Source organism: Poecilia latipinna, unplaced genomic scaffold (assembly GCF_001443285.1).
Source record: "Poecilia latipinna isolate Pla-1442-1.1 unplaced genomic scaffold, P_latipinna-1.0 Scaffold972, whole genome shotgun sequence".
NCBI lineage: Eukaryota > Metazoa > Chordata > Actinopteri > Cyprinodontiformes > Poeciliidae > Poecilia > Poecilia latipinna.
In genome coordinates this window covers 177,493-200,792 of record NW_015113588.1, presented here as the reverse complement: position 1 = coordinate 200,792, position 23,300 = coordinate 177,493, and the positions used below count along the sequence as shown (strand labels likewise).

The 23,300-nt window shown below is 41.0% G+C and overlaps 1 protein-coding gene across 1 annotated transcript in view; it reads right to left on the bottom strand.

Annotated features, from left to right (window-relative positions):
• Nucleotides 1-1,036: 1,036 nt before the first annotated feature.
• The window catches only part of prkdc (protein kinase, DNA-activated, catalytic subunit), a 41,537-nt gene continuing 19,273 nt past the window's right edge, over nt 1,037-23,300 (bottom strand). Inside the window, exons 41-86 of the mRNA XM_015050031.1 lie at nt 22,415-22,622; nt 22,146-22,324; nt 21,892-22,060; nt 21,255-21,320; nt 21,109-21,172; nt 20,831-20,979; nt 19,827-19,967; nt 19,577-19,696; nt 19,221-19,364; nt 18,708-18,859; nt 18,171-18,302; nt 17,931-18,042; nt 17,707-17,831; nt 17,462-17,611; nt 16,673-16,846; nt 15,849-15,947; nt 15,549-15,759; nt 15,288-15,462; nt 15,003-15,206; nt 14,253-14,368; nt 14,032-14,163; nt 13,773-13,952; nt 13,485-13,693; nt 12,384-12,522; nt 12,054-12,242; nt 11,330-11,554; nt 10,977-11,085; nt 10,401-10,503; nt 10,154-10,316; nt 9,896-10,070; nt 8,863-9,056; nt 8,564-8,747; nt 8,140-8,300; nt 7,765-7,976; nt 7,581-7,668; nt 7,336-7,479; nt 6,012-6,219; nt 5,818-5,885; nt 5,515-5,735; nt 5,278-5,370; nt 4,490-4,570; nt 4,308-4,379; nt 4,026-4,227; nt 3,755-3,943; nt 3,228-3,367; nt 1,037-1,505 (exon numbers count right to left, since the gene is read on the bottom strand). Coding sequence (XP_014905517.1) covers nt 1,301-1,505; nt 3,228-3,367; nt 3,755-3,943; nt 4,026-4,227; nt 4,308-4,379; nt 4,490-4,570; nt 5,278-5,370; nt 5,515-5,735; nt 5,818-5,885; nt 6,012-6,219; nt 7,336-7,479; nt 7,581-7,668; nt 7,765-7,976; nt 8,140-8,300; nt 8,564-8,747; nt 8,863-9,056; nt 9,896-10,070; nt 10,154-10,316; nt 10,401-10,503; nt 10,977-11,085; nt 11,330-11,554; nt 12,054-12,242; nt 12,384-12,522; nt 13,485-13,693; nt 13,773-13,952; nt 14,032-14,163; nt 14,253-14,368; nt 15,003-15,206; nt 15,288-15,462; nt 15,549-15,759; nt 15,849-15,947; nt 16,673-16,846; nt 17,462-17,611; nt 17,707-17,831; nt 17,931-18,042; nt 18,171-18,302; nt 18,708-18,859; nt 19,221-19,364; nt 19,577-19,696; nt 19,827-19,967; nt 20,831-20,979; nt 21,109-21,172; nt 21,255-21,320; nt 21,892-22,060; nt 22,146-22,324; nt 22,415-22,622 — 6,976 coding nt within the window. The 3' untranslated portion in view covers nt 1,037-1,300. The remainder of the gene's footprint in view (nt 1,506-3,227; nt 3,368-3,754; nt 3,944-4,025; nt 4,228-4,307; nt 4,380-4,489; nt 4,571-5,277; nt 5,371-5,514; nt 5,736-5,817; nt 5,886-6,011; nt 6,220-7,335; nt 7,480-7,580; nt 7,669-7,764; nt 7,977-8,139; nt 8,301-8,563; nt 8,748-8,862; nt 9,057-9,895; nt 10,071-10,153; nt 10,317-10,400; nt 10,504-10,976; nt 11,086-11,329; nt 11,555-12,053; nt 12,243-12,383; nt 12,523-13,484; nt 13,694-13,772; nt 13,953-14,031; nt 14,164-14,252; nt 14,369-15,002; nt 15,207-15,287; nt 15,463-15,548; nt 15,760-15,848; nt 15,948-16,672; nt 16,847-17,461; nt 17,612-17,706; nt 17,832-17,930; nt 18,043-18,170; nt 18,303-18,707; nt 18,860-19,220; nt 19,365-19,576; nt 19,697-19,826; nt 19,968-20,830; nt 20,980-21,108; nt 21,173-21,254; nt 21,321-21,891; nt 22,061-22,145; nt 22,325-22,414; nt 22,623-23,300) is intronic.

The following is a 23,300-nucleotide window of genomic DNA, read 5'->3' as shown; positions in this document are numbered from 1 at the left end:
TTGCCATGGGTTGTTACATCTTTTACTTGATTTTTTTTTTTTTTTTTTTTTTTCAATGTTTAGTTTTTTTTTAAAGTCAATAATTACTAATGTTGCAATTATTTTTACTGAGATATTGTGTGAATTCTTGTTGGTAACTGTAAGATGTGGGTTCTTTTTTTTCTGACTGAAATCATTTTTGATCATTACGGGGGAAACCCCTGAAAGAATCAGTCACACTACATGTACATTAAAGGAAATTATTAATAAGCTTTGATCACATTGGTTTTTTTTCCCCATTGTGTTATATGTATGGTAATGTCTTGTATAGTAATGCAGGCTCTTTAAACAGAGGAAGGAACAACATTGCGGCACAAAAACGATGTCTGATGCCGCATTCCAAAGGATTTCTCAGTTAAATCTGATAAATGACCTGATCTGTCCCAAACTATTATTCCATTTTTTTTCCTGATAAAACAGAAAACAACTTTCTCCCCTCAGGTTTGTGCTGCAGATCACGTCCGAGCCTTACCAGGAATGATTGTGTCAATAGTTCTGCTTTCCTGTGGAGTCACAGAGAGCGTTTCCTGTTTGACGACGGACACTTCAAATGTCATAAGACTTCTGCTTTTCTTCCTTGAGAAGAAAAGCAGAAGTCTTGTTAAGATGGTATTAATAAACCCACAATTAAAATGTTTAATCATCGTTTTACCCTTGTACAACCAGGCATGGGATTGATAGAAGCGTGGTCAGGAATACATAATACACAATATCTTACTGTAGAACTGAACCTTAGCAAACTGTAGTGTGAAATTGAGCCTTGCACAAATTGCACAACCCTGTAATTGGAGCTCTAAGTGAAATTATTCTAATATCAGTCTAATTAGTTAACTTAGCAGGCTAAGGGCTGCTAAAAGGCTTACAGGATTCAATTATGCCGCATGAAATGATCAGTAGATTATTGCGAGCGAGCGCAAAACCTTTTGCGAGGGAACGCAAAAGAAAAAAAATTCCTCATGTCCCCTGGGGGGCTGCGTAAGAAACAGCCTCACAAACCGATGACTTTGTAATATTTTATTGAAATTCAGATGCTTGCCACGATCTTACGGTATTAGAACTCCAGTGTTACATTTGACCATTTCCATTAAAATGCAGCAATTTCTCCATTTCTATAAAAAACAAGGTTAGCATTTTGATGCTAACCTTACAAGCATTTCTCCTTCACATTTAACACCATTCCAATCACAGAAAGAATTTCTTTCCCAGTAATTACTTTGCCTTCATCCACAACAATTATAAACACTAAGGACAGTGATTCACATCAGATCCATGGCTCCCATCCTACATAAACTCTGCCAAGCACATTTGGGTCCATGGCCTGGTCCAGCAGGCAGTCCACCTGCTGCTCCACAGACAGGTTCGCGGCTGGAAGCTTCGCCCGGACATTGTGCTCCTCAGATCCCAAAGCCACTGCCTGCATTCCTTGGAAGGCGGGATCCTTTTCAAAACCCAGCTTCAGCTCCTCGCTGATGAAATAAACACATCATGGGACACAAATAATATGTTTACAAAGTTATAGTAAGAGTCTTTGTAGTAGCTGTGTATAAAAAAATGTTCTCTACAAGGAGAGTGCCTTGCCCTAGATTGTGGGACAGCTATTCTTTCCACCAAGCCTTGGGGAGAGATTTCATAAACCATGTACACTACGCACGAAAAGTTTAGGATATTTGGCTTTCAGGAGAAATTTATGGAGAATGTAAAAACTTCATACTACAATTATGACATATCATGAAGGTAGGGGATCTAAGTAGAAGCAAGCAACGGTGGTTTTCCTCAACTCAAACAATGTACTAAAAGAAGTCAACAACAGTGGTGGATATGCCACAACAAAAACTGTCAATACATCGACATCTCATGCTGTTCACAACAACCTAAGCTCTTTAGCATGGGCGTGGCGTGCCGCCCTTGTTGAACAAACAGTGCTGTGCTTGACGTCTCCACCATCGTTGGCGGCCGTTATTTCTGCTCAACATGAATTGACTTCCATCAAAACAGCCCTGATGGTGTTATGATGTCTCTTGTCTGGTGTAAACACTTCCTTACCCAAACAAGACGATGAAGCCTGTGCCTGGTGGTGTGGCCAGTTACCTTGCAGGTTATTTAGCAAGCTGATCATGATGATGTTTAAGGTTTCAAAGGGTCTGATGTGACACTTGGGTGCCTTTCACCTCCTTTAAATGGGTCAGGAGTTGAATGCCATTCATCATCACTTACCACAGGGTTCTGGCCTGGAAGTGGCCATCAGTGTGGGATGTATCTAAAGAACGTCCACTTCTAAACCTTTCTGTCACTCTTCCAGTCTGTCTACAACCTTCTGATGTCACTCTAAGCTCAGTGGCCACTTCCGTCTGAGAACTTCCTGTTTACAGACCAGTAAAGGTGGTGTACTGTTGATCTGTTGTTAGTCGTCATCTTGGCCTCACAATGTTAAATTATGAACAGCATGATGAGGATGACTGGTTAAATATCAATTCTGATTGAACCAGGACATTGATGGTCGATTCATAGATTTGCTAAGGTAAAGACTCCCATGACGCTTGGAGTGCTAAGAAGCAACTTCATTGACCGATCAACACGTTTCAACTTGTGGCCTTCGTAATTGCAAAATACCCAAATAGTTTGTGTTTAAATGAAAAAAAATACCATACAAAAAAATTCAACTGTACCAATTACGCATAAATAGGTTGATGAATCAGCATTCAGGTGGATGGATCAAACACCTGATGTGAATTCTACTGCTAAGTTCCTTGTTAGAGAACAGCAAATTGAGCAGAAGGTACAGAAACACTGAACAGGTGAACGTTCAGTGCACCTTTCAAAGGTTTAGAGAAGGTCATCTTAAGTTCACCTATTAGGGTTCCTGTGCATCTGAAATTTCACCAGAACGCCAAAAATCCTTCACTTTGTCAGCAAAGTAAGAATGACCTTCTATTTACACAGAGGTTTGTGTAAATAGTTTGTAAATTTGAGGAATGTTAAGAGGCAAGAATGTTTTTGCCGAACTCTATAAATCTACCACCTGAAGGAAATGTTGCAGTTCATTCAGCAGAAGAGCATTCAAATAGCAGCTGATGTACTCATAATGAAAAAATAAAATAAGAACTAGATTATAAAGCATACTTGGCCTTCAATATGAACTCCTTAACATCAGAGTAAATCCCATAAAACACACAACAGTTTGAAAGTACCTGGTTATTGCAGATGGATTAGCGCCCTCTAGTTTCCTTCTGGCGAAGTTCACCTTCTGCAGAGGAAACCAGTTGATTTCTTTGGTATTTACGCTCTGGGTCCATGTTCCTCCTTTCTTCAGTTGTTTCATCTCAAAGTTCTGCATAAAACCAAAGTAGAAAAAAAACTTTTTTTATTGTACTTTGAAAATAAAGACTATTTTTTATTTAAACTAATTCAGACATATTAAGATTTTGTCTTTTTTTTTCTTTTGCAAATTACAAAAAGAATACCAAAATGAAAATCAATTTTAGAAAAGGATAGAAGGGATTATATTTGAGGTTGACCTATGTATCATGCTAGTATCCTGTACTGGAGGAAAGCAGATAAATGAGCTCAATCATAATTTTAACATCCAAAATCATAACAGAATGGAAGAAAGAGCAACAACAAAACACAACAGAAGAGAAAAAAAGTCACTTTCAGTTGAGGGTAGCTCTGTCACAGCATCGTTATTAATGGAAACCTCAGCAGGTGTTTCGATTACCTTCCAGTCCAGTGAGGGTTCCTTCACAAACACATCCATGGTGTTGAGCAGCAGGTCCGGTTCTGCCCTGAAGGCTCGCAGGGAGTGGACCATGGTGCTCTGGATCAAACCGGACTCCTTCAATGGCTGGATCAGATTCACAAACTGCTGAGTCAGCCGGAAGGGCATGAGCTCCGGCACCGGGAGGAACTGGAAGTAAGCGCAACATTCGACATTCAGACCTTGAGTCCTACCTTTATGCTGTCTTTACGTCTGAAGTCATTGGGCGTACCTGTGTGGCCGATCCAAACGCATGGCCGAAGTCGATGCCGATCATACCGCCGGTTTCCGTGTTGATCATAAAGTTGGAAAGGTGGCGGTCTCCGATTCCGAGAACCCAGTGGCTCACACACAGCAGAGCGTGGGACGTGATGAAGTGGGATCGCAGCGAGAGGAACGCCTCGGGTCCGTTGCACATCTTCAGGAAAGCTCTCCTAAACATAAAACGCAAGACCAAACGATCTCTAACAGACCAACGCCAGTCGCTACATCCGTCGTGAAGTTTCTGACGTACTTGAGCAGATCGCTGGGCACATGCTGCAGGACTTTGAGGAAATTTCCCACTGCGTTGTCACGTTTTGCTTTCCTTGTGAAGAGAAACTCGGATGTAAACGTGGCATTAAAATTTCACACTTGATACAACAGACACTTTCCCATGTGAGCCCCAGAAGCAAAGGCAATCGTCAACCAACTTACTTGTACGACAGTCCGTACAGACCGTAAGACGTAGAAGCTTCACCAAAGGTGGAGAGCCATTTATTATAGATTTCAACACCCCTGAAACAGAAGGAAGCAGCTGATGGTATTCAGAAATATGTAACTTGTTTAGATAAGCAAGTTATAGATTAATGACTGAATCTAAAGCCGTGTGTTCTCTTGTATCAGAAGGGCTGACCATCTTTTGAGAACAGAAAAGGGCAACATTTTCACGTTGCAATTTTTCTCCGTTATGCTTCCGCTATTCTGTCATCACATCCTCGCCTTAGTAGAATATCAGCAATTTTTGGTTGAGAAATTGATTCCTCTACATCATGAATCTTGGTCGAATGAGCGACATTAAGGTGAAATTTAAGATGCTTCTCCAGTGTGTGTTTTTATTTTTTTTAAAAAGCGTATATTCCGTCACACACCGGACTTCTTTCCATTCCTGTAAAGTCCTGCCATCTTTATTTCTGTATCAACTGGCTCCACTTTTGACCTGAAGCACCCTCTGCTGAACAGTTGCCAAACTACAGCACTAAAAGGAGGACTTTATTAATCAATTAGAACAAATTTTAATCTAATAAAGCATTAATCGACAATTAACTGTAAGCCAATTAATTGATGGCTTCCCTAAAAGCATTACAAACGGTGTGCGGTAATACTTGAATAAGACCTGATTTATTTAATAAAATAATTAGCTTTTCATGTATCTGAGCGACATTTCCAGGGTACTGAAGATGAAAAGCTAAACATTCATGTTGGTAATGCTGCACACACTGTACCTTTGGACCTTTTGCTGCTCGTCTCCCATCATTGTGTTGTACAGGAACTCTTTTAGAGTGCACGTATTTTCCATCCACTCAATCAAACCAATTCTGGAAAGGAAATAAAATCTTATAGTTCTTTTACAGTAGAAAGCAAATATGTTGCCACAGGAAGGAAGTTGATTGATTGCGTTCTACCTGAACCCTCTAGACGTCTACGTAGTAAAATGAATGAGCAACGTTTGCGTCCAGTACCTGGTGGTTATGGGGATAACCTGGTAAGTGCGGAGCTGCAAGCCTCGGCGTGTGCAGGACGTGTCGTGGCTCAGCACGATGTTCATGACTGCGAACAGCTGCTCGATGCGCTGGTCCTGCCGCAAGTCCTCCCCGCCCTTTACCAGGAAGGGGTGGTCCCGCTCGTCGTCCCCGCGGATGATCAGACGCTTGGGGCGACGGATGGAATTCATCACCTTTACCTGCGAGACGTGTGCAGGTGCCAGGTTACGACTGGACATTTAATGTGTTCTGGTTTACAGTGGATGTGGGAGAAATGCCTACCCTTTCATCAAAGCCAGTTATTTTTGCATGGTACTCTGGTAACGGTTTAGATCTCCCATCATACTGTCCTGCATTTAAGAAAGGCGGACTCAGCATTAGGATTATGATAACTACAAGGCATATGACTCAATGCCACAGATAGACATTACAACCACAAGCAACAGACAGGCTCACTTTAAATCCAGTTGACAAACCTGGAATCTCCAGCTCGTTGCTGAATGGGTCGGCTTTGAAGCCGCTCAGCCAGGGCGAGTACTCCTTCAGATTCCCCGGTTCCTTCTGAAATTCCCGCATGGATTCCATCAGCTTAGTCACCTCTTGCAAAAAGCTTTTGTTTTTCCTCTTCTCGAGAAGATTGCTACCCTTAGGTCCCAGGAGTTTCTCTACATCTTTGGAGAATTTCTGCAAGGACAACGAAGAGTCCAAGGTCACCTTCTGTCTTCTTTGATACGACAAGTGACATTTTGGCAAAAATTGGCTTATTTCAAGACGGTGATGATGTGCAACGTAAAGGAAATGCATCAAAACGTCTACTAAGTTCACTACATAATATAGTGCTGATAGTACTATATTATGTAGTTATAATATAGTGAAAATGAAAACAATTTGAAAATGAAAACACTTTAAAGCCTGTTAGCTTGTTATTTAAAAAGCAGTGTAAAATAATCAAGAAAAACGTATATCACAAACTACTATAGCAGAAATTAACAGACAAATATAGGTCAGTAAAAGGGATTCACTGTGACTGTCGTCCATTTAAATGAACTAGCCAACTAGCCAACTAGCTAGTTACAAATGTAGCTCTTGTGCTGAGGAAAAATAAAGCACACCTGTATACATATCTATATATCATTCATATATTTTAATGCTAAAAATATTTTCGGACCTTTCATTTTCTATTTTTTATTGTTAAAAAAATCCAGTATTCTTACCCACTCTTTAACTAGTATAGCAAGGAAGCTATGTTTTTCAGCTAGCTACTAGAAGCTATTTAAATTTAAATGAAAAAAATAAATAAATAAAACTACATGCCAACACATTTTATCTCTCACTTTATAAACAAAAGTAACTACAATTATTCTGAATTGATTAAAATTAATAAGTGTTATATAGCTCAATATTTCAACTAGCAAGTTAATGTATTTCAATTTTAGATTTTGTGCTCTATGACTCTGAGTTTGTAGGAAATACATGTATGTTAGAGGTGGCTGATGTGGCAAACCGACAGTAATAATAATATTAATAATAAAAGCTTCATAACAATTTCCCGGCATAGAAAAAAAGTATCATGACTGTACAGATTTGTATTGTTTTGTGCAATTTTGTGTCAAAACTTATAAAGGCCTACATACACTTCCCAAAAAACAGAGAAGTTTGTTATTTTACTCTATGTGGAGTAAAATATATAACCCTTCAGAACTTTAAGGGTTAACTCCTGGGAAGTTCTCATGTTCATGTCTATCCACCTTCATTTCGATGCACTTTTGAGCATAAGCAACGGTAAAACGAGGAACCGACTTGTATGAATTTCCTGCGAAACCCTCCGTGGCCCTGGCTGTTCCGATCGCAGAGCAAGGAGCGGATCTCCTCGCACATTTCACCCATCTGCTTCTTGTTGAAGGTCGACTTTTCCATTTCACTCTTCACACTCTCCCACCAATCCTGTCCGAAGCAGCAAAAACACAAAATGTCAAAAAGAATCCTAAACAAAAACAGCTGTTTGATTCTTTGCTTTCTTTTTTATTTTGTGGTGTGAAAATAACCTTAAAAATCATGTCAGGATTCGTGAGCTGCTGCAGGGCGTCCACAAAGCTCTTCACAGCTCCTCCTTTATCCAACATGCTCCTAAGCCTGTTGATATATTAGCATTCCCAAACAAAAATGATGAGAGATAATAAAAAGAGACTTACTTTTGATGAAAAACAAAAACACAAGAAGTCAGACTACCTGTTGACAAATTCCTGCTGCTGGTGTCCCGTTGCCGACTCTTCAAAGCGGTAACTCTCACTGCTGATCATGAGGGCGTAGACCAGCGCCTGAGGGTAGCACCTGGCTATCTGCTCGATGCAGTGCTGCACGGCTATCGCTTCAGGCTTGTCCAGCAGGGCCACCATTTGACCGATCCAGCTGATGAGTATCCAGCAGGGAATCGAGGCCATCTGAATATAAACAGCAGGGAGCGATTGTGGAACGTTCTATTTGACAGTTCCACGTATTTTCTGGATCATTTGCCCTCCGTACACAACTAAGTTTTTTAAAAAAAAAAAAGGAATTAAAGTTTGCAACTGAATTCAAATATACCGTATGAATGGGTAAACGAACCTCTTTAGTCATGACGTCCAGCGTTTCCGACGGATACAGCTCAATGATCTGCAGCAGCCGTGGAAACCGGAGGCGGGCCTCCTCACAGTTCATCTTCAGGGCTTTCAGCATGCTCTCCACCACGTGCACAGACAGCGCCACGAGGTCCGGGAACTGACTGGCTGCAGGCAAAACGCACCAAAATGGCCGCCGTGAAAAACACTGAATCATCTAGAAGAGAGGAAGAATCTAAACGACTTAAGTAATTGAATTGTTTAGCGTTTTTCTACACGTGTTTGTAACGATGAAACGTCTCCACAACGGCAAACTTCAGTATAAGTTATTATGAGGTGGGAAGATAATGATTCAAAAATGGAATCTGAAAAAAACAAAAACAATGGGGAAACGCTTTCCCAAGGCAGTGTAAACGTGCGGCATCAGTCACCGGTGCCGTTCTGCTCCTCTTCTCGAAGCAGCTTGTCGCAGAAGTTGGCCAAAGCCATGTACGTCTCCGAGACGCTGCTGGTCTTCACAAAGTCGTGATCGAAGGACTGGAGCTCCTCATCGGCCTTTCTGCTCGCCTCACACAGCAGCTTCAGGGCGTGCTGCTGCAATCCCACCTCCACTTCCTGCAGAGAAAACGGTTTTCCAGGATCAGACAAGGAAACGTGAAACATTTCACTGTGTTATGAAAAGTGGGGAGTTGTTTTTAGGCTGCAGAAAGACCAAAGAGTAGAAGAGGACCTTTGGGTTTGCACTGGGCTTTGCAACTCCTGAAAGCTGGACAACGCTCTCTTGTTTCTCTGCGGCGAGCGTTCCCAGGACGGATGGACTTCTGCCCACCGCTGAGGCGAGGATGTGGAATGACGTGCCCTGGAGAATCTTCTGGCGTCTGAACACTTTAGATGTGGCGCTCTGACAGTCCGTCTCGAGATCCTCTGGACAGGAAGAGGAGATTACACGAAGTCTCACTCAAATATGCAAAAATGAAAAAATTCTAAATATGTCACGGAGAGAGAAGTTCTTATTCATGGTTTCTATCTGAAACAGCCTTAACCCCCGTAGTGCCAAGAATGAATGAAAAAAATGATCCAAAGGCAAAGATTAACGTTGTCCAGTCAATTGGTGGTACAACTTACACATACCAGTGGTAGAAAAAAAATCTATCTAGCTAGCTAGCAAGGGTTTTTGCACTTAAACCATGATAGAAGCAAAAAAGTTCGAGTCTAACTGTAACTACCTGGCTAATATAGCCTTGCTAGCTAGTAAATGAATATTAGAAGCTATATAACCAGGAACAATTGGTTCTGGTTCCTAAATAGGAGAGAGGAGAAAAATTAGCTAGCATGCTAGCTGTCGAGCTTGTTTTTTTGCTAGCTAACTAGCTAGTTTTTCCTCCTGCCTCCATTTCAAGAACCAGAACCAAGTGTTCCTGCTAATATAGCAGTAGCTACTGCTATATTAGCTGTTAATAAAGTGGCTATACTAGCAGCTAGTTACAAGTAGTACAAGTACAGACAAAAATGTTTGCCTGACAGAAAAGTCCAAAAAGAATACATAAAGTAATATGTATTGTATTTTTATATATAGAATATACAAGATTAAATAGTCCTGCCACTACAAAATTTAAGACTTGTGATTGACATATTTAAGGCCAACTTACCTTTAAAAACAAACAAACAAACAAACAAAACAAGAATTTAAGTCATTTTAAAGCCTTAATTTTAGATACATAAACTGAAGCCTTTTGAAAGGTGTGCAGACAGCCTGTTATTACCGAGGAGGGGGATGGTCTTCAGCATGGCACCGATCTGCTCTACGGGCCCCTGCGACTGGCTGCGCTTGTGGTTGTAGCTGCTGAAGCTGTGCACCCAGCGCAGCAGCCAGCCTCTGTTGCTTTTGGCTTCCTTGTGAAGTTCCTTCAGCAGCTTGGTGGTGACTGGGAAGTTTTTCTGAAAAGGTTTGAAGCTCTAGATGAGTTTGACAGGATGTAATGGCTTAAAAAAAAAAAAAAATCCCTCCAATGCTTCCCTACCTGCTGACAGGCACTGTCCGCCATGTGCAGCTTCATGGTGAACTTGCAGTCGTTCACGATCATCTCGACGTTGCGCGCCGCGTCTTGTGCCTCGTCCACCTCCATGCTGTCGCTGGGAGCCGCGCCCTTCAGCTTTTCCCTAATCTTGTCCAAAAAGAAACACCTGAGAAAAAAAAAAAAAAAGAAAAAAAAAAAGAAGTGAGATTTGTAGTCAGTTTTCACAGATGATTTTCAGTCCCATCCTTACCGAGATGTGATGATGTCGTCCCACACGACCACTGGATCCACTTTGGTGTCGGGATACCGACCAGTCCAAGACTTGATGAGGCTCTTAAGAGAGTCCACAGACACTAATAATATCAGGTTAAAAGAGAAAACAAGGTTAAAATGTGTTGAAGAGTTCCAGAAAAAAAATTGGAAAAATTAATTCTATATATTTTTTAAAATTTCAATTATGATTGGCAACATTTTCCACTGCGAAAACACAATAACTTGGTCAATTCAAAAAAGACAAAACTAACTTACGAGTAACTTGTCAGGAAGATACAGGAGCTTGTTTTAAATCGATAACTTAATATTGATGAAAAAGTACTGGTTCCTCTTGCAGACTATTTCATTTTTAAAAATGGGAAAAGCATGGTAGACATGCCATAAATGAAATAATCTGCCAACTTTAAGTTGCATTATGTTTGACATTTTCTGAACACGCTGTTGAAAATGACAATTTGTTCTCAATTAACCTACCTGGTAAAATAAAAGGTTAGATACGAAAGTAAGACGGAAAAGTTAATGGTTTTGAGATCTCCAAACAGCCGGATCTCACCGTCTCTTTTGATGAAGAGCAGGAAGTCCTGGATCTCTGTCAGCGCCTGCACTGGCTGCAGGACGGCCAGTCGGCTTTGGGTCAGGAGAGTATCTACGCTGGAGTAACTCTGCACGAGGCAAACAGTCGGTGTAAAACTTGGGAATCTCTTTGCAGGATACTTTTTACCCTAGATTAATTGGATAAAATCCACCAATCTCATGAACCCGGTCCTTTATTTTGAAAACCAAATGTTGACTCATACCCAATCCAAAAGCCCAAAAGTATTCCATTTCCTCTGATGAATGTTTGCAAACTTCTTGACCAGTACCTACGTTTTGTCTGTTCTATCCAAAGGAAGGCTTGGCACAAACCTCCATGAAGAGCTGCATGGCGTGGTTGGTGTAGTACTTGGCGCGGTCGTAGTCGTCCTGCAGGATGTAGAGCAGGCTGAGCTCCTGGCTGTGGTGACTCTCCAGCAGCTTCTTGCGCTCCTCCACCCTCATGGCTTTGTCGATGAAGCTGAGCAGCGTTTGGTCGCTCTCGCCCAGCTGCAGCTGCTTCAGCATGCTGCGAATCATGTGCTGCAGGTACATGTCCTGACAGAAAACAAATATCTTTACTACCTAAATCCAATTGAGGACCCATGTAAAGTCTTGAAAATTAACACTCACTGAAGCTCTTGATACAATCTAAATTATTTTTTGCTTGAGTCACGGAAAGTGAGAACAGTATGGGACTGAAAACACGGCCTTGAGGAACTCCCCAAAAGTTTGATTTAGAGAATAAGACAAAAATGCTAAAAAGTGAAAAGTGAATTACAAACCTACTAAACCTACTTGTAAACATAAAAGTGTGGTTAGAAACTAATGAAATATATATATTTTTTTATTAATTAGAAACATGTGAAAGAATAAATCTAAAAATACTCAAACTACAGCATAAAATTTGCCTCCATGCCCCAAAAATTTGGGCGTGACAGAAACATTTTCAATTACTGATGAATATAACATAATATTCCTTGATAGTTTTGTGTGGCCTAAAACATAAATAATGGTTTTATGCTCAAAAACGTGTCAAAAAGTAACTTTTTGCTACCTGGTAGAGAGGGTCTGACCACATCCTCTCCAGGTTGGGTGGCGAGTTTTCATCAATGCACACAGTGGAGCAGTACTGAAGAGACTTCCACTCTCTCAGCTGGTTATACGCCTCCATAGCTGCAATTTCCCAGAAATCCTTCTCGGATTCGGTGGGTTCTCCATCCGGCCAGTCCTCTGTGTTCAGCGCCTGCCAGGATGTTTGGTTCACACAAAAACAATCAATCGCTGTCTGGGTTGAGCTTTTTTTTTTTTTTTTTGAGCCGTGATCCATTTTCTTAAAAATACTTCAGGATTTCAGCAGCAGTACCGCCATAAGAGGTTGCTGTACCTCATTGTAAAGTTTCACGGCTTCTGCAAAGTCCGTGTTGGCTTCAGCTTGGAGGGCGGAACAAGTGATTGACTTTGTGCCGACTTTCCCACCAAAGATGCCGCGCACAACATCGTAGTCCTCCAGGTCCCTGTAAAGTCTGCAAAAAAGAACAACCAACATTAGCCAATCCAAAGACCGTTTGAGTTTAATTTTTCAAAAGGCAGTCCAGACTGAATACCAAGAGTGGAACCAATTTCATTTTTATGGCCAATCACTGATCTTTAAAAAAATTCAGATTCTGTGAAAAAAAATTTTTTTGTGTGAAAAGGGTTAGGGTTAAAAATTGCAACAAACTCACTAAGTTGACAACAGTGGAGTTACTATTGTGGTTAAGTGTCATCCAATCATGATCGGCCAAAATTTTGAAAATCTGGGCCAATTTACCAGTGGGGCCTTATAAACCAACTTTTACTTTGAAAAAAAATATATAAATATTTTACAACTTTGTCTATAGTTAATTATTCTTTTTTTATGCATTTAGAAATATAAATAAAAAATTTTAACTACTTTTTTATTCATCCATTTGGGGCCTTTTAAATCCACGGTTTCTGGATTTCACCAATTCAAATATTAAAACTTTTTAAGACTATTATGAATTAAATTTGATATCAGGAATATACAAACGAAAACTGCCCATTTTACATATTATCGCCTAGCTTTTTTGCACAGAAATCACATCGCATTGCATATGTAGCCATTGGCCACAGAAGTGAGTCAGTGGCGAAGAGAAATGTGGTCCAGCGAACTGGCGATAAATTTCCCCTTACCCATGATAGACTCAAAAAGCTAGCTAGCTAGCAGGGTTTATTAGCAGCTAGTTCGCGGTAGCCTCACAGAATCTCATGAAGACTCAAACTTTTGTATCTGTAATAAAATATATAAGATTTAATAGTCAGTTCTGCCATGACCAAATTTAAGACCTGTGATCAACATATTCAAGGCGAACTTATAGATTTTCTAATGAATTTAAAACATTTTAAGGCCTTACTTTCAGATTCATGAATGTAAGACTTTTTAAGGATTCCTGACAGCCTGAAAACCTGTTGCCTCTGCACTCACCTGGCCAGGTGGATCCATTTCTTGGTGTCTGGCGGGACTTCTCGTCGTCCTCGCGCCCGTTTGGCCGGGCGCTCCTCCGGCTCGGCGGCGTGGAGCAGACCCTCCTCCAGCAGCAGGATGCCCGACGGCTGCTGGAGACTCACCAGGCAGGTGGAGCTGACAGCGGCCGGATCCAGCTGCTGTAGCTCCCTCTGCTGGTAGCACATGTCCTAAAACACAACTTCTCATCAGTACCCAGTACAAAAAAGTTTGTTTCCCCCAGACTGTTTCCCATTGTTACATTCTCACCTGCACGCATGCTATGAATGGTGGGAAGCAGAGCGTGCTCTTATTCAGGAACGTGTCCATGTTGCATCGCAGTTCCTCCTTGATTCTTCCCCTTTCCTGCGGAGTGTGCGTTTTATCCATTTCTTGGAGGATGCCGGCAAAGAGGGAGCTGAAGAGTTGCTTGGCTAAGATCGGGTCTCTCTGAGGGACGGGCAAAAATATTCGTCGTCAAAAGCGAGATAATATTTTACCAGATCTTCTACTGCAGAAACAGCCTTGCCTGAGCTAAAGCTTGAAGGGGAGCGATGAGGCTGCTGTACGGGATCTGGATATCCGGGAAGTCACCCACTCGGTAGCTCCTATACAGAGTCACCTGAGCTTCTTTCCGCAGCCTCTGGTCAGCTTTTTCTTCCTGCGGGAGAAATCCAGCCGGCATTAACGCAAATAATAAGCATAGACATATACTGGTTTGACCGTCGGCAGCCTGGATCTCGGTCTGACCTTCTTCTGTCTCTGTTGTTGAATCTCCTTCTGGGCAAAACCCAAGCTGACTTTCTCCTGGTCCTTCAGGAATCTGCGCCGCAGCCTCAGAATGTTGCTCCGTTGCTCGTTTTCAGCTGGCGGATAACAAGGGGTGAAAAGATTGCGGCGCGTTCGGGGTTTCTGGGAAATGTTCTCGTCAAAATGATAAACATTTTCACATGATTTCAGAATAGATTTTTAGACCATTTTTTTAAGCATAGATGCAAAAGTTGAACTGTGTGAAGATGGATGGATGGAAAACATCTGCGTTTTGAATTGAAAAGTTTATTTTAGAATAAAATCTGAAATAAATGACAAAAGGATACAAAAAAAACACAAAACCAATTACAATTGATAAAAATAGCTTGTTTTTCTGTTTTATTTGTAGCCCTTCGATATCTCAAGATGTAAAAGGATTATAAATTAAGTATATTATTATTATAAACCAAAACTTTCTTTGTATTCAGTTTTAAAAGTAGTAGAAAAAAATATTTGTTTTCCATCTATCCATCCTAACAGTACAACTTTTGCATTTGCAATTTTAAAACGTGATCTAGAAATATAAATATAAATTCTGAAAATATCTGAAAAGGTTTATTTTAACAAGAACAGTTTTTAACAAGTTTTAAATTTGATCATTACTCCTATTTTTCTCATTTTTTTAACCTCTTCCAACATTTGTTTGATCTACATGCGTAAAGATTTGGATGCGGTTCCTTGAAAGCCAACCTCTGGTGCGACTGTCCACCTCGTCTGTGGACGCCGTCAGCCGCCTCAGGCCAAAGCCCTCTCCCACCGGTCGTCTCGCCGCTGCCTGACGCTCCGATTTCTTATCAAACACAAGCAGCGAAGACAGAGACTCTGCGCTAGCCGAGTAGTCTGCCAGCGTGTCCACGCTGCTCCCAGTTAGCCAGTTATAGGCCGTACGGCGACCTATGGAGGACAAAAATAAAAAAATGTTGAGTTTAATATTACTTCTTGTTGTTTGCCAAACATATGGGTTGCCAGTAGTACCTGGTGTTTGGGTTTGGCTAAACTCTAAAGAAGTCTGTGTGGCTCTGAGTTTCCCCGTCATGGATCCGGACTGGGAGGCCCCTGCGCTCTCCGGGCCCTGAGAGCTTTGGGTCTCAACAAACATGGGTGTCATTACTGTGCTCCTGAAGCGCCAATTTGAATCAATGACGTAATCCTGCAGAAAAAAAGATGAATAAAAACATGATTACAAGCTCTATTTGGATGCTCCGAATGAAAAAAGTAGGGTAAATGTGGAAGGACCTGGAAGGTGCACTCTGACAGAGGATACTCAAACATGTTCCGCGTGAAGTCGGGGCTCTGGCTGGTCATCTCCAGCAGCAGGTTGGTGGCCAGGCTCAGGAAGCAGCGCTCTATCTGGCAGGAATATAGCGAACGCAGCACCGTCAGCATCCGCTCCAGGGTGGCAGAGGGGAGGCGCTTCTCCTGACTCCAGAAGTTACGGACGTAAAGCCTGGGAACGAGGGAGACCGTCCACTCATTCGACAAATCGAGTAGCGACGATGTCTCGTTTGGCCAAGTTTTGAACTGGTGGCTACTCACTGAAGGCCTTGATTTTCCTCTGAGAGTCCTTGAAGTAAAGTTTCTTTAGCTGCATCCAAAACCTCCAGCGACGTTTTATCTTTCATGCTTTCTTCGTCACTACGGGCAAAAATAAACACAAAGCAACAAACAACAAGACGACTCAAAATTTTAAGTTTAAATTTGAAAAAGTTTCAAGACTTTTTACACATTTTAACCAGAGCTGCCAATAAGCGACAGCGGTGCAGAGTGACTGTGACAGGGTTCTCACAGGTTTCAGAAAGTCAAATTTCAGACCTTTTAAAGACTTTTTAAGGCAATTGTTAATTAAATGGCACGTTTTTAAGACCAACACGACACATGATCAGAGACATTCAAATTGGAAAATTAACAAAGAAACCTTTTATTTTTATCAATTTAGTTATCAAATAAGATTCAACTTTATTAATTAAATTAATTTGAAAAATATTAAATGACCTCAGTTTTAAAACAATCAACAGTAATCTTTTTAACCCAAGTAAACTTCCTGACACGACACTATTACATGTTTACATACAAATTGATTCCATATAAGTCTGAGCTAATCTCCTTTAGCACCAATCTCAGTTTCAAGGGTAACCGTAACAAGTGTTTTTTAGTGTTTGCTGGAGGAGAGCACACACATGGTTAACTCAGACTGATGTAACCCCTGTTACTACACTAGGAAAAAAAGAAAAAGAAGACTTGACAAAATGAAATTTAAGACCTTGAATAAAAATCTGGTAAAAAAAAAAAAAAAGCTTTTTAAGGCCTGTCCTGAACCCTGCTTTGATCCACCTTGACACATTGCGCATTCGAAGACTGACCCATAGTTGTCCTGGATCCACATGAGGATCTCGTACATCCTCTCTTTGCAAACGGGCGAGGGGTGAGAGACGAACGTCGTCACCGCTCCCAGCAGCTCCTGCAGTTCCACCGGAGTCAGGAGGGCAATTATCTTGTGTATGATATCCAGACACACCTTCTGTCTCGCTTCGTCCCTGAAAGAGGCAAAAATAAGTTCAGCAGCTGCAAGTTTGACAAACTAAATGACAAATCCCAGAAAGATTTAAAAGATAATCCTAGATGTTTCAAATGTTCTGGTGCACTACAATTCATTATTTGTAGCTCAGCTGAGAAAGAGAACGAAATAACTATTGTTGGAGCAATTGTATGTTATTTTGAAAACACATTTTCTGGTATTTCAGGGTTTCTGCAGGTTTCACCAACTCAAATTAAGACTTTTTAAGACCTTTTAAGACCATTAAGAATGGGATGTAAAACCGATATCTCCACAGAATGCAGGATTATAGCCACAAAGCTAGCTAGCAAGGGTATGTTATCAGTGACCAGTAGCCTCCAATGTCTTGAGTCACAAAATTTAAGACCTGTGATTAAAGTATATAAAGCCAACTTGCATTTTAAAAAAAAATTATTTAAGACATTTTAAGGCTAACTTGATCATTATTAAGTGAAAAATCTGAACTCCAGTTCAACACGAGTTCAATCAACCCCATCTCTGTTGTGGTTTAGAAACTAATCACAATCTAGTTTACACTTTCAGGAAGAGGTGAATGATGCCTTCTTGCGACATCTTCCAGGTGTGTGGGACCCACCTGTGGCTCATCATCTGGATGAAACCTGAGCTCTTCAGCTGCAGAAAGATGTCCGGGATCACATCGGCTCGGCTGAGCACGCACTCCAGACAGAGAGTCTTTAAGATGCCGTGCAGCTTCGGCAGCAGGTAAAACACATGATTGACGAACCTGGAAGTAAAAAAACAATGTATATGTGGCTGTGGTTATCTTGATGTAAAGAAAAAACCCCCAAAAGAGTCAAAGCTGTTCATTTATTCACCCACCGATCCATAAATGGCGGGAAGTGTTTGGTCACTTTATTCAAGCAGATGATGAACTTGTCATCCAGATCTTTTTTCTTCAGATCTGTTATCTTGGCTGCAGCGAGTTTGAAAAGTTCTTGCTGTTGCTTTTATATGAGCAAATAATAATAAAAAAAAGCATTAGTATAAATATTCTACCAATTCAAAGGAACACATAATTAGGCAAAAGGAGATAAAGTCATTACATCTCCCGTTTCCGTCATGCTCTTCAGAACGAGGCCGATAATTTCCGCCGCAGCCGAGTAGACATCTTTATATCTGGTAAAGGACAGGTTGTTGCCGAGCGACTGGATGTACCTGAACATGCAAAGCACAAAGGAGAAAAGAGAGATCTAATAGGTCAAAGCGCCACATGATGTGAATTTAACACCATACATAAACACAACTTAAATGGGGATGCATTTTTTTATTAGCAGGTATCTCACCTCTCGTATTCAATTCCGCACGAAGCGTCGTAGGCTGGCAGGTTGTTGGCCAGGATGATTCCCAGCAGCTGGAGTCCCACAGAGTTGTCTTTGCTGTTTGGGTCGGTGCCGCAAAAGCGATCATATATTAGGCTAGTGAGGGGAAGAATAAAGAATTTTTTTTTTCAATTATTGAATATAGATGAGAAATCCAGTCATTTTACAAACATTTCATGTGGACTCCCATGATTTTATTACATTTCGTTGTTGAATATCCAAATTTCTATTATTTCTTGTATTTGTCAGCTTTTACTTGACAAATAAAAGCAGGAGTTTTTAAAGAGATTTTAAAGGGTTAAGATACAAAGTCAAGCTTTTTTTTTTACTCATATTTGATATATATATATATATATATAGCATTTTAACTGAAGTTAACATGGTACCTTGATTATGATATAAAATTGCACCATGTGCCTGGAAAATACATAATGCTGCCCCTCATATTAAAACATATGACTAATGCAGCCTGTGACATGCAAAGCGTGCTCAGTGTGTCACCTGTAAGGCACATGCAGGCAGTTTTTCCAGCACTCTACCAAAGTGCGGATGATCTCCAGGTTGTGGCGGAAAACGGCCCGTTTCGGGTGGAAGCTGTGCTTCATCAGAAACTCTAGCAGCCGATTGGCGAGGACTTCATCTCTTGGGTTTCCCTGGAATGGACGTCGTTAGTGAGGTGACTGACTAAAACTGACAGAGATGGTCTGTCAGTTTTAGACCATCTCTAAAACTGAGATGGTCTCAGTTTTAGAGATGGTCTGTTTGTTTTGTAAAACAAGGGTGTTTTATGTTGTTTATCTATAATTACATTGCTTTTACTATCAAAGAATTTAAAAAGTTGACCATTTCTTGTTAATCAAACACAATCTAACATTTTTTCGACCAGTGTGTCAGCTTCACAGTCAAACCGCTTTTAAAGCGTTTCAATAACCTCATTCTACATAGTTTTTTTCAGTGCTATAAATTTTAAAATCCTCAACTTCTGATCTTTTGAACCTCAGGTGTTTCTCTAACCTTTGGTGTGACCAGACTGGTCCAGGACAGAACCGTGACCACGACATCCACCACCATGAAATGGATCCCCGCTCCTCCGTTGCTTCCAGACACGACCAGCTGCAGCAGCGGCCCGAGCCAGTGCTTGGCGTACGGCCGGAAGACCTGCAAGATAACGAATAATCATGCATAAAGGAGGGAGTGCTGCGGTAAAATGCTAAAGAGCTTACGCCACCTGAATGTTTTTCCACAGGTTGCTGCGTTGCAACTACAAACTTTTTAAAGCAATCTATCAGGATTTACAGTGCTACACAGAATTAAAGTTAGAGGTTGAGGCATAATAAAATGTGAAGTTGTGACTGCTGCGTGTCATTCACCTCCTCTGTGTTGATGACCAGCTTTGAGACGAAGAGTCGGATGTTCAGAGGCGTTGCTGGGTTTGCCAGTTTGCCGTGCAGAAACTTCATCCACGGCGGAAGCTCATCGGGCGTCGTTCCCTGTTTCAAACGAAGCCGACGCAACAAACACAAAGTTCTGTGCGTGTTCTTACAGCGATTTTGCTTTGTTAAAGGTAATCCGTGCGATATTTTGATGCAAAGTCACAGATTTGGGTGAAACGCAGCCGACCTGCTCGATCTTAGGCGTTATGTTGCTCCTCTGCATGTGTTGTATCAAAGCCGTCATGGTGGCCATGCATTCATGCTGGTTTAGCTCGTCCATTTCCAGATCCACCATCCCGTCCGGGGCGGGACTTCTGTCCTCAGGTTCCTGCACAGGAAACACAAACAACCGCAGCTCAGCGGTCTCACACATCGAAAACCTAAAACCAGACCAAGGATCCGTCACGATAACAAATTTTGCTGGATGGTAAATTGTCCCAGAAATTTTTGCAATAAATTTTGAGATCATTTTCAACTTATAATAATAATAATGGAATATCAATGCAAGTATACCCACTCAAAAAACAAAACAAAAAAAAAAAAAAAACTTGAATTTCTAAATAATGTTTAATAGTGGAATTGGAAAACATTTTAAATATTCAAAATAAAAAACAAAAATGATAAAATCTTTGCAATTAAAATGGCAAACTAATATTTAATCAGGTAAAAGTTAGTTAGGAATGTTAGAAAAAAAGGGCAAACTGATCATTTTGTACTGAATGTTCAATGTTTGCAGTGTTTTTCAAAATGGCGGCTTTTAAACAATATTAAAGAGGAGTGTTTCTTTAATGACTGTTGTTCAAATACACATTATCAAACTTATTTTAATTTATGAAGCGATCAATTGATTTATTGCTTAAATTGCGTATTGTGGCAGGCCTGACTAAACAACATAATGGACTTTTAATAAAATATTTTAATCGATTCAGTTCAGTTTATTTATATAGTGCCAATTCACTATACAAACGTCATTTCAAAAAAAAAAAAAAGAAAGAAAAACAATTAAATAAAACCAGTTAATTCAGTGCAATAAAAACACATACTCCAACTGATCATAGTTATTAAACTACGCAGTCAAATTCATAAAATCCTTCAAACTGGCAGATTGCATCGACTTTGCAAATAGTTTTATTTTTTTAACGCGTTACTGGGAGCAGAAAATAAGGTATAAAAATAAATAAATCGCCAAACCTTTTTCACCGCGGTGCGTTTGTGTCCCTGTGGATTCTGGGAGCTGAAGGAGAAGCTTTGGACGCCCGTGGAGAAATCAAACTGGCTCATCTCCTCACTCAGGCTGCTGTCGGCCATGTAGGACTGGGAGGAAAGATACACCGGCGCTTCTGTGGAGACCAGAACGGCAACAGCACCAGGCAAGAATTGGTTAATGTAGTTCATGGAGGGGGGAACGTAAATAAAATCGTATATAGAAGCGACAAAAGTTCAGAAACACTGATGAGCTCGAGTCCCACCTCCTGTCTCATCACTGACTTCTTTTCGAATCATGAAATATTTCTTCTTCCTCTCAAGTGGGACCTAGAGCAAGACGAAAACGACATTACATAAACCCGCATGTGAAACCGAGAGTACAGGTCCAATCGTTTCCAAAATGGCAAACCTCGATTTCAATGGGAAAGTTGTAGGTGCGCTGGACGTCGATGATGTTTTCAAGAATGAACTGATTCTGGGGGAGGTAAAAAAAAATGTTGAAAAAGTTTCTTTTGTAATCACAATTATGCTTGTTTATTCAAAAAAAAATTAAAATAACATAAAATAAAAAGGTGGGTCACATTTTTTAAATTATATAATTTTAACAATAAACACAATTTAAATAGATGTTAAAACCTATAAATATGGATGCACTGACATGAAATATGGGCCAATATTAATATGTGATATAAATATTGCTGCTATTGGCAATAACCAATATTGTATACATATGTATATTTTCTCACTATCCTTTTGACACCTTAGGAAAAAAAAAACAAAAAAAAAACAGCACACCGCTGACTTCATCATTGCTTCTGTGATTCAGTTAAACTACCCACAATCCTTCACTACATCACTATCACCGTCACAAACATGACCAACCTCAACAAATAGGTAAGTAAAAAAAGCATTTCTTATAAAAGTCACATACTGCAGCTCTATTGTGGGTTTCTCATGATTTTCTAAGACCCGTTCCGGATTCTTTTTTCCATCCTGTGGGATCAATAAAGTATCTTTAAATTGGACGCAGGGTTATGTTGGAGCACCTTCTCTGGTTTCTCGCTGAACAGGAAGCCCTGGTAGAACTTGGGCTCGCTGAAGCTGCAGCTGATGACAGCCATGGCGCAGTTGTACGCGGCGCAGTGGTAGCCTCTCCTGAGCTCCAGCAGCTGCGTCTCACCGGCCATGTTCTCCGTGAAGGCTCCGAAACACAACCTGCGGTTTGCACGAGTCGAACATGTTTAAGGATTCTTTCAAGGAAAAAAAAAAGAACAACGCTGAAAGAACTTTTTAACTGTACTTGATCAAGGTTTTGGACAACTCGTTCCCCTCGGTCTTCTCCAAGCGGCAGTAGGCCTGGTTGATGCGCGACTCCTTTGAATAGACTTCGTCTTTGGGAAGGCGGGAGTACAGGAGCTCCATCATCTTGTAGCAGCCGTTTTTCCTCAGCAGCTGGATCTCGAAAGCAGCTTCGCTAGACTTGAATAAGCAAGCGCGCACGTTTAGACACACCGACCTGCCCCGACTGATGATCTTTATCTAGGTAAGCGGATTTTTAATAGGCGGCACCTTTGTGAAACGGCTTTGCAGGAAGGCGATTATGTCGAAGACGTTCGTCACAAAGAAGTCGCTCAGGGCCTTGGTGCCGCAGTGGGAGGCCATAGGCAGCAGGACCCGCTCCGTCAGGCCCTGCAGCATGGAGCTCACCGGAACGTCGCCCTGCTGGATCACCTCGTACGCCGCGCCGAGCAGCTGCAGCTGCCGCTCGCTGCTCGCCCTGGCAACACACGGACAAAGGCTGGGATCAGAAGTGGTTCGGATGTTTTTGTTTAGACCCTTCCACGCTCAAGAGTCAAACTTTTAGAGTTTCCGGCCCTTTACAGCAATTTCTGCCTCATAAAACGCAATAGGTTACTGTGGACGGCTCTGGTCGGATGTTAAACTGAAGGGATGTAGGACACAGACACAAAAAAAGAAAAAGGAAAGGTACAAGAAAGGCGAGAAAGGAAGTAAGTAAAGAAGGGACAGAAAAAGTGAATGAAGCAAGGAGGAAAGAAGGGCAGAAAGGATGGAAAAAATGAAGTTAGGGAAGAAGGGAGGAAGTAAGGGCACTAGGAAGGGAGATGGGAAGAAGTGACATAATGAATGGAGGAAGGAAGAAAGAGAAGACAAGGACCAAAATATGGAAAACAGTTTAAAAAAAAGACACAATAAAGGACAATAGAAAGAAATTAAAGAAAGTGGAAAATGAACAGCGAAAGACATTAGGAAGACAGCAGGTACATTAGCATGTACCTGCATATGAATTCAACACCTAAAGGGAAGGAAAGAATAAATGTTGGTAGAAAGGAAGACAAAAAAAATATTTTCAAACTTTAAATACTGCTTGAAAATAATATTTTTTTCCCCACAGTGTTATTCTGCATAGGAATCCTGAGGAATCCTGTATCCTTTC